General features: G+C 42.2%; 1 protein-coding gene across 1 annotated transcript in view; it reads left to right on the top strand.

Annotated features, from left to right (window-relative positions):
* mcc (MCC regulator of WNT signaling pathway) overlaps nt 1-10,000 on the top strand; it is a 112,690-nt gene that overhangs the window by 88,508 nt on the left and 14,182 nt on the right. The window contains exons 10-12 of the mRNA XM_082171336.1: nt 1,542-1,631; nt 3,003-3,151; nt 3,434-3,574. Of these exons, the coding sequence (XP_082027462.1) occupies nt 1,542-1,631; nt 3,003-3,151; nt 3,434-3,574 (380 nt within the window). The remainder of the gene's footprint in view (nt 1-1,541; nt 1,632-3,002; nt 3,152-3,433; nt 3,575-10,000) is intronic.

The raw sequence follows: 10,000 nt of genomic DNA, 5'->3' as shown, positions 1-10,000 counted from the left end.
CAACATACTGATATTGTACTTAAGCTTATTATTATTATTCTTAGCCAAAATTTCTCCACGCTACTCCTCCTAAACTGTTCATGCTACAACCACTAAGCTCAGACTAAACCTTCAAACTGTTCTGACTCGAGTTGCTTTATCTATTTAGACTGATCAGACTTGCTGTTTTCCTAAAATTGCTGATAAAAACTTGGGAAAATCCCATAGACTTTCATTGCGGAATGTTCAAATTGAGCCAAGACTATTCAAACTTCAACTGCCTAAATTCAAATGTTGACAGTTGGAGAGGCTCATTAGACTCCATCAGCTGCCGCTCTATGTACTATTTCTAATCAATCAAGACTCATTTAAGCTTCCATTCTACCTAATATTTCTAAACTGAAAACCTTCAAACTTCTACAAACTTTTAAAACTACTAAACTAAAACTTAAACTTAAACTAATTAAAACTAAAAACTTCAAGCTTTAAAAAATTCTTCAAACTTTCTGACAAGGCTTTTTTCATGCCAACTTAAAGTTTGTCTACAAACTTTTTCATCTAGTTTTGTTTTATTCCTTTATTTATTCCTTTATTTTTATTTATTTAGGTTAAGTGTCTTGATCAAGAGCATAACAGTGATTTAACATTTTATTGTATTATTTTATTTAAAGCTCCAGTCCGTAACTTTTTGGGGTTAAAAATTATCCAAAAGAATTTTTTGAGCAAGTACATGACCAGCCAGTGTTCAGAACTCTCTGCTTGCCGTAGATTCAGAACGGTGAGCTTGTAATAATGTCTTTAACTCCAGTGGTACTGGTGGATTTGCGTCATTCCGTCACATCTGTCCACAGTTCTCTCGGCTAGTCGGCGATGAGTGTGAGGATGCTGGAGATTTATAGCCTTTTCTCACAGCACTTGATATAATTAAACTTATCAATTTGATGGCGGATCCAGAAAGGTTCAAACGACGATCACCAGCTGGAGATTCACCCGCTGTAAAACGCTAAAGACTTCAGAGCGGCCACAGGAAAAAAAGAGACTGACACCGGCCCATGCGAACACAAGGATAATATCGGAAAGGCATTAAATGTCATGCAATGCTGATGTTAACATTAACAATTTGAGAACAAAGTATAATTTGCACGGTTTGACGTGATATGAGCGATCGTTAGATTTAATCAGCGTGATTTAATGCAATGCTTTTTCCCCTTATGTTGGTCATACTTCCAAAATTCATCCGCGCTGTGCCGAGCCGAGCCACAACGCACGTAAAGTTGATAATTCTGCGAATAACTGCAATTGCAGATTTCAAACAGAGATGACAAAGAGGAAAAACTACAGACTGCAGCTTTAATAAAAAAATTTTTTTAAATGTTAACGAACACATTTTAGTTACCAGCCCAGATCTTTAAAAGAATAGTTTCTACACACCTAAATAGTTTGTGATGCATACCTGTAAAAATAGTCATACAGGTTTAGAATGACATGAAATGACAGGTAAATTATGGCAGAACGGTGATTTTAATAATTTAAGTGTGTTTGAATGTGTTTGTTTGTTGCAGGTGGCAGAGCGAGTGAAGCTTTCTAAGACTCGATCAGAATCACTACCAGCGGAGAGATCCATCCTGGGCTCTGAGATCAGCAGCATCGGGGTGAGTGGGAGAGAGGGAGAGAGACTTGACTTTTAAGCTTCTTTTATTTAGACACTTATAAAAAACAATAAATATTATATTACACAAGAAGCATTAAAAAAAAGTCCTACCTACACATACATAAATAGGTTATTTGCTCACATTACAATTAATTTCAATTCATAACATTATATCATAAACTCTCTCTTCACTTAGTTGACATAAAATACCTTTAGTACCCCACAAAGAAAAAAAAGAGTCAGTATCATTTACGAATTCATAAAACTTGTTCTCCAAAATTAACCTACTTTTTTACCAAAGCCTCAAACATATGTAAAGGATCAATTCCTCCATTAAGAAGTGTTTTATTCTTCCTTGTCAGCCAAATTGCCATTTTAGCCTTACCAAACAAGAAATTGATCTAAACTGTTTGTGTCCTGTTTGAGGCACTATATTTTGGTCCAAAAACAAAAAGACCATTTGTAAAGTGAAAACCAAATCTATGACTCAATTCTCCTAATACACCAAACATGTCTTTTAGCCTTGAACAACCAATAAAAATATGAAAAACCGTTTCTGAAATTCCACAAAAAGAACAGAGGGGAAGGGAGAGAGAGAAGAGAGAGAGAGAGAGAGAGAGAGAGAGAGGCAGACAGACAGACAGACAGACAGACAGACAGGTCACCTTCTCCTCTTCTGTCTCTCTCTCTCTCTCTGGCTCTAGTGTTAATAATCAGAGCCAAAGCGTTTAATATTCCATTATTCTGTTCTTGGACATGTGCCAAAAACAGCGTGATCATCCAACAGCCGAACACGTTCAGACGATGTGATGATGATGATGATGTTATGATGATGATGATATGATATCAGTGTAGATTCTGCATCAGAGAAACGACACACAATGCGACACCATCTTGAAGCTGATGGATAGATAGGCATTTTTTGTGTGTAATTCAGCGTCCAGATAAGGCAGGAACGAAGAGCAGTCGCTGTTATTCCGTTGTGATGATGTCATCATCGTTGGCTACATTTGAATGTTACAATGTTACAGTCGGTGGGAGAATTTCTGACTTTAATCTTGAAGGTGAAGTGTGTGACTGTGTAGATATTTAGGTTAAGTGTCTTGATCAAGAGTATAGTAGTGATAGTAGACTATTGTATTATTTTATATGAGAATTAATACATAATTAATTCACATGCAGCAATGATGATGTCATCACCGTTGGTTACATGTTGAATGTTACAATGTAACTCTCAGATCAGTCATCTATTGCCAGCCTGACGAGGGGAGACGAATAGAATGCAGCAAATGAATTTCAGTGCGGTGCTGAAGAGTTTGATGGAGCGTAACACCAGTGTTGATCTGTGTGTTATTTCTCTGTCTCTCTGCAGGTCTCCAGTAATGTGGCAGAACATTTGGCTCATTCCCTTCAGGATTGCTCCAACATCCAGGAGATCTTCCAGACGCTGTACTCGCACGGATCCGCCATCTCCGAGAGTAAGATCCGAGAGTTCGAAGTGGAGACGGAGAGGCTCAACAGGTCAGAGAAAACACACACAACCTGTTGAAGCTCAAACAAGAGTTGCGGTTAGATGAGATCTGCAGATGTTGAACTATCTGATACTTGTTATAAATTTAAAGTTACAATTCCGCTTATCGATTCTTTTGTGAGCATTTCAGTATGACTTTAAACAATTCAAGTGCGAGACAACTCTGTTTTCTGTTCTCATGTGTATATGTGTGTGTTGGATCAAGTATTCGATTGCAGAGTTGGAATCGATTTTCACATTGGAATGTGTTTCTCAATGTTTGTGTGCCTCAGTCGCATCGAGCACCTGAAGTCTCAGAATGACCTGTTGACCATCACTCTAGAGGAGTGTAAGAGTAACGCGGAGCGCATGAGTATGCTGGTGGGCAAATATGAGTCCAACGCCACCGCGCTCAGACTGGCCCTGCAGTACAGGTACAAACACACACATACACACTCCCACTCTCACTCACACACACTCCGATACTGTAAATATAGTTTACATACGCAATATTTAAAAAAAAAATTATTAGGGTATTTGCAGTGGTGATTGATCCAACACACCCAATACAGAAGCTCTAGTATCGGGTGTGTTGGAACAGAAGCTCTAGTACTGTGTGTGTTGGAACGGAAGCTGTAGTATTGGGTGTGTTGGATCAGAAGCTCTAGTACTGTGTGTGTTGGAACGGAAGCTGTAGTATTGGGTGTGTTGGATCAGAAGCTCTAGTATTGGGTGTGTTGGAACGAAAGCTCTAGTATTGGGTGTGTTGGAACAGAAGCTCTAGTATTGGGTGTGTTGGAACAGAAGCTCTAGTATTGTGTGTGTTGGAACGGAAGCTCTAGTATTGGGTGTGTTAGATCAGAAGCTCTAGTATTGGGTGTGTTGGAACAGAAGCTCTAGTATCGGGTGTGTTGGAACAGAAGCTCTAGTATCGGGTGTGTTGGAACGGAAGCTCTAGTATCGGGTGTGTTGGAACAGAAGCTCTGGTATTGGGTGTGTTGGAACAGAAGCTCTAGTATTGAGTGTGTTGGAACAGAAGCTCTAGTATTGGGTGTGTTGGATCGGAAGCTCTAGTATTGAGTGTGTTGGATCAGAAGCTCTAGTATTGGGTGTGTTGGATCGGAAGCTCTAGTATTGAGTGTGTTGGATCAGAAGCTCTAGTATTGGGTGTGTTGGATCGGAAGCTCTAGTACTGGGTGTGTGTTGGATCGGAAGCTCTAGTATTGAGTGTGTTGGAACAGAAGCTCTAGTATTGGGTGTGTTGGAACAGAAGCTCTAGTATTGTGTGTGTTGGATCGGAAGCTCTAGTATTGGGTGTGTTAGATCAGAAGCTCTAGTATTGGGTGTGTTGGAACGGAAGCTCTAGTATTGGGTGTGTTGGATCAGAAGCTCTAGTATTGGTGTGTTGGATCGGAAGCTCTAGTATTGCGTGTGTTGGATCGGAAGCTCTAGTATTGGGTGTGTTGGAACAGAAGCTCTAGTATTGGGTGTGTTGGAACAGAAGCTCTAGTATTGGGTGTGTTGGAACAGAAGCTCTAGTATTGGGTGTGTGTTGGAATGGAAGCTCTAGTATTGATTGTGTTGGAACAGAAGCTCTAGTATTGGGTGTGTTGGATCGGAAGCTCTAGCATCAGGGGTGTTGGAATGGAAGCTCTAGTATTGAGTATGTTGGAACGGAAGCTCTAGTATTGGGTGTGTTAGATCAGAAGCTCTAGTATTGGGTGTGTTGGATCGGAAGCTCTAGCATCAGGGGTGTTGGAATGGAAGCTCTAGTATTGAGTATGTTGGAACAGAAGCTCTAGTTTTGAGTGTGTTTGAACAGAAGCTCTAGCATTGAGTGTGTTGGATCAGAAGCTCTAGTATTGAGTGTGTTGGAACAGAAGCTCTAGTATTGAGTGTGTTGGAACAGAAGCTCTAGCATTGAGTGTGTTGGAACAGAAGCTCTAGCATTGAGTGTGTTGGATCAGAAGCTCTAGCATTGAGTGTGTTGGAACAGAAGCTCTAGTATTGAGTTTGTTGGATCGGAAGCTCTAGTATTGAGTGTGTTGGAACAGAAGCTCTAGTATTGAGTGTGTTGGATCGGAAGCTCTAGTATTGGGTGTGTTGGATCGGAAGCTCTAGTATTGGGTGTGTTGGATCGGAAGCTCTAGTATTGGGTGTGTTGGATCAGAAGCTCTAGTATTGAGTGTGTTGGAACAGAAGCTCTAGTATTGGTGTGTTGGAACAGAAGCTCTAGTGTAGGATCAGAATCTCTAGTATTGGGTGTGTTGGATCAGAAGCTCTAGTATTGGGTGTGTTGGATCGGAAGCTCTAGTATTGGGTGTGTTTGATCGGAAGATCTAGTACTGGGTGTGTGTTGGATCGAAAGCTCTAGTATTGGGTGTGTTGGATCAGAAGCTCTAGTATTGGTGTGTTGGATCGGAAGCTCTAGTATTGGGTGTGTTGGATCGGAAGCTGTAGTATTGGGTGTGTTGGATCAGAAGCTCTAGTATTGGGTGTGTTGGAACAGAAGCTCTAGTATTGGGTGTGTGTTGGAATGGAAGCTCTAGTATTGAGTGTGTTGGAACAGAAGCTCTAGTATTGGGTGTGTTGGATCGGAAGCTCTAGCTTCAGGGGTGTTGGAATGGAAGCTCTAGCATTGAGTGTGTTGGATCAGAAGCTCTAGTATTGAGTGTGTTGGAACAGAAGCTCTAGTATTGAGTGTGTTGGAACAGAAGCTCTAGCATTGAGTGTGTTGGAACAGAAGCTCTAGCATTGAGTGTGTTGGATCAGAAGCTCTAGCATTGAGTGTGTTGGAACAGAAGCTTTAGTATTGAGTGTGTTGGATCGGAAGCTCTAGTATTGGGTGTGTTGGAACAGAAGCTCTAGTATTGAGTGTGTTGGATCGGAAGCTCTAGTATTGGGTGTGTTTGATCGGAAGCTCTAGTACTGGGTGTGTTGGATCGGAAGCTCTAGTATTGAGTGTGTTGGAACAGAAGCTCTAGCATTGAGTGTGTTGGATCAGAAGCTCTAGTATTGAGTGTGTTGGAACAGAAGCTCTAGCATTGAGTGTGTTGGAACAGAAGCTCTAGTATTGGGTGTGTTGGAACGGAAGCTCTAGTACTGAGTGTGTTGGATCGGAAGCTCTAGTATTGGGTGTGTTGGAACAGAAGCTCTAGTATTGAGTGTGTTGGATCGGAAGCTCTAGTATTGGGTGTGTTTGATCGGAAGCTCTAGTACTGGGTGTGTTGGATCGGAAGCTCTAGTATTGAGTGTGTTGGAACAGAAGCTCTAGCATTGAGTGTGTTGGATCAGAAGCTCTAGTATTGAGTGTGTTGGAACAGAAGCTCTAGCATTGAGTGTGTTGGAACAGAAGCTCTAGTATTGGGTGTGTTGGAACGGAAGCTCTAGTACTGAGTGTGTTGGATCGGAAGCTCTAGTATTGGGTGTGTTGGAACAGAAGCTCTAGTATTGAGTGTGTTGGATTGGAAGCTCTAGTATTGGGTGTGTTGGAACGGAAGCTCTAGTGTTGGGTGTGTTGGATTGGAAGCTCTAGTATTGGGTGTGTTGGATCGGAAGCTCTAGTATTGAGTGTGTTGGATCGGAAGCTCTAGTATTGGGTGTGTTGGAACAGAAGCTCTAGTATTGAGTGTGTTGGAACGGAAGCTCTAGTATTGAGTGTGTTGGATCGGAAGCTCTAGTATTGGGTGTGTTGGAACAGAAGCTCTAGTATTGAGTGTGTTGGAACAGAAGTTCTAGCATTGAGTGTGTTGGAACAGAAGCTCTAGTATTGAGTGTGTTGGATCAGAAGCTCTAGTATTGAGTGTGTTGGAACAGAAGTTCTAGCATTGAGTGTGTTGGAACAGAAGCTCTAGTATTGGGTGTGTTGGATCGGAAGCTCTAGCATTGAGTGTGTTGGAACAGAAGCTCTAGCATTGAGTGTGTTGGATCAGAAGCTCTAGTATTGAGTGTGTTGGAACAGAAGCTCTAGTATTGAGTGTGTTGGATCGGAAGCTCTAGTATTGGGTGTGTTGGATCAGAAGCTCTAGTATTGGTGTGTTGGATCGGAAGCTCTAGTATTGGGTGTGTTGGATCGGAAGCTGTAGTATTGGGTGTGTTGGATCAGAAGCTCTAGTATTGGGTGTGTTGGAACAGAAGCTCTAGTATTGGGTGTGTGTTGGAATGGAAGCTCTAGTATTGAGTGTGTTGGAACAGAAGCTCTAGTATTGGGTGTGTTGGATCGGAAGCTCTAGCTTCAGGGGTGTTGGAATGGAAGCTCTAGCATTGAGTGTGTTGGATCAGAAGCTCTAGTATTGAGTGTGTTGGAACAGAAGCTCTAGTATTGAGTGTGTTGGAACAGAAGCTCTAGCATTGAGTGTGTTGGAACAGAAGCTCTAGCATTGAGTGTGTTGGATCAGAAGCTCTAGCATTGAGTGTGTTGGAACAGAAGCTCTAGTATTGAGTGTGTTGGATCGGAAGCTCTAGTATTGGGTGTGTTGGAACAGAAGCTCTAGTATTGAGTGTGTTGGATCGGAAGCTCTAGTATTGGGTGTGTTTGATCGGAAGCTCTAGTACTGGGTGTGTTGGATCGGAAGCTCTAGTATTGAGTGTGTTGGAACAGAAGCTCTAGCATTGAGTGTGTTGGATCAGAAGCTCTAGTATTGAGTGTGTTGGAACAGAAGCTCTAGCATTGAGTGTGTTGGAACAGAAGCTCTAGTATTGGGTGTGTTGGAACGGAAGCTCTAGTACTGAGTGTGTTGGATCGGAAGCTCTAGTATTGGGTGTGTTGGAACAGAAGCTCTAGTATTGAGTGTGTTGGATCGGAAGCTCTAGTATTGGGTGTGTTTGATCGGAAGCTCTAGTACTGGGTGTGTTGGATCGGAAGCTCTAGTATTGAGTGTGTTGGAACAGAAGCTCTAGCATTGAGTGTGTTGGATCAGAAGCTCTAGTATTGAGTGTGTTGGAACAGAAGCTCTAGCATTGAGTGTGTTGGAACAGAAGCTCTAGTATTGGGTGTGTTGGAACGGAAGCTCTAGTACTGAGTGTGTTGGATCGGAAGCTCTAGTATTGGGTGTGTTGGAACAGAAGCTCTAGTATTGAGTGTGTTGGATTGGAAGCTCTAGTATTGGGTGTGTTGGAACGGAAGCTCTAGTGTTGGGTGTGTTGGATTGGAAGCTCTAGTATTGGGTGTGTTGGATCGGAAGCTCTAGTATTGAGTGTGTTGGATCGGAAGCTCTAGTATTGGGTGTGTTGGAACAGAAGCTCTAGTATTGAGTGTGTTGGAACGGAAGCTCTAGTATTGAGTGTGTTGGATCGGAAGCTCTAGTATTGGGTGTGTTGGAACAGAAGCTCTAGTATTGAGTGTGTTGGAACAGAAGTTCTAGCATTGAGTGTGTTGGAACAGAAGCTCTAGTATTGAGTGTGTTGGATCAGAAGCTCTAGTATTGAGTGTGTTGGAACAGAAGTTCTAGCATTGAGTGTGTTGGAACAGAAGCTCTAGTATTGGGTGTGTTGGATCGGAAGCTCTAGCATTGAGTGTGTTGGAACAGAAGCTCTAGCATTGAGTGTGTTGGATCAGAAGCTCTAGTATTGAGTGTGTTGGAACAGAAGCTCTAGTATTGAGTGTGTTGGATCGGAAGCTCTAGTATTGGGTGTGTTGGAACTGAAGCTCTAGTACTGAGTGTGTTGGATCGGAAGCTCTAGTATTGGGTGTGTTGGAACAGAAGTTCTAGTATTGGGTGTGTTGGAACGGAAGCTCTAGTATTGGGTGTGTTGGAACGGAAGCTCTAGTATTGGGTGTCAAGTCAAGTATATTTGTATAGCGCTTTTCACAATACAGATTGCATCAAAGCAGCTTCACAGTATTAAATTAAAATAATACAACAAAGTTTGTTTCAAGAGGAATTTATTGATTGATAAAATTAAATTAAATATCCCCAAAATATCCCCAACTGAGCAAGCCAAAGGCAACAGTGGCAAGGAACCGAAAAACTCCATCAAGTGACCTAATGGTGTCCTAAAACTCCATCAGGTGACCTAATGGAGAAAAAAAACCTTGGGAGAACCCAGGCTCAGTGTTGGAACAGAAGCTCTAGTATTGGGTGTGTTGGATTGGAAGCTCTAGTATTGGGTGTGTTGGAACAGAAGCTCTAGTATTGGGTGTGTTGGATCAGAAGCTCTAGTATTGGGTGTGTTGGAACAGAAGCTCTAGTACTGGGTGTGTTGGAACAGAAGCTCTAGTATTGGGTGTGTTGGAACAGAAGCTCTAGTACTGGGTGTGTTGGAACGGAAGCTCTAGTATTGGGTGTGTTGGATTGGGAGCTCTAGTATTGGGTGTGTTGGATTGGAAGCTCTAGTATCGGGTGTGTTGGAACAGAAGCTCTAGTATTGGGTGTGTTGGATCAGAAGCTCTAGTATTGGGTGTGTTGGAACAGAAGCTCTAGTACTGAGTGTGTTGGAACAGAAGCTCTAGTACTGGGTGTGTTGGAACAGAAGCTCTAGTACTGGGTGTGTTGGAACGGAAGCTCTAGTATTGGGTGTGTTGGATTGGAAGCTCTAGTATCGGGTGTGTTGGAACAGAAGCTCTAGTACTGGGTGTGTTGGAACAGAAGCTCTAGTATTGGGTGTGTTGGATTGGAAGCTTTAGTATCGGGTGTGTTGGATCAGAAGCTCTAGTATTGGGTGTGTTGGAACAGAAGCTCTAGTATTGGGTGTGTTGGATCAGAAGCTCTAGTATTGAGTGTGTTGGATCGGAAGCTCTAGTATTGAGTGTGTGTTGGATCAGAAGCTCTAGTATTGGGTGTGTTGGATTGGAAGCTCTAGTATCGGGTGTGTTGGAACAGAAGCTCTAGTATTGGGTGTGTTGGATCAGAAGCTCTAGT

The sequence above is a fragment of the Leuciscus leuciscus genome (genome assembly GCF_965113295.1).
Source record: "Leuciscus leuciscus genome assembly, chromosome: 5".
Taxonomy (NCBI): Eukaryota; Metazoa; Chordata; class Actinopteri; order Cypriniformes; family Leuciscidae; genus Leuciscus; species Leuciscus leuciscus.
This window is presented reverse-complemented; position numbering and strand designations above follow the sequence as displayed.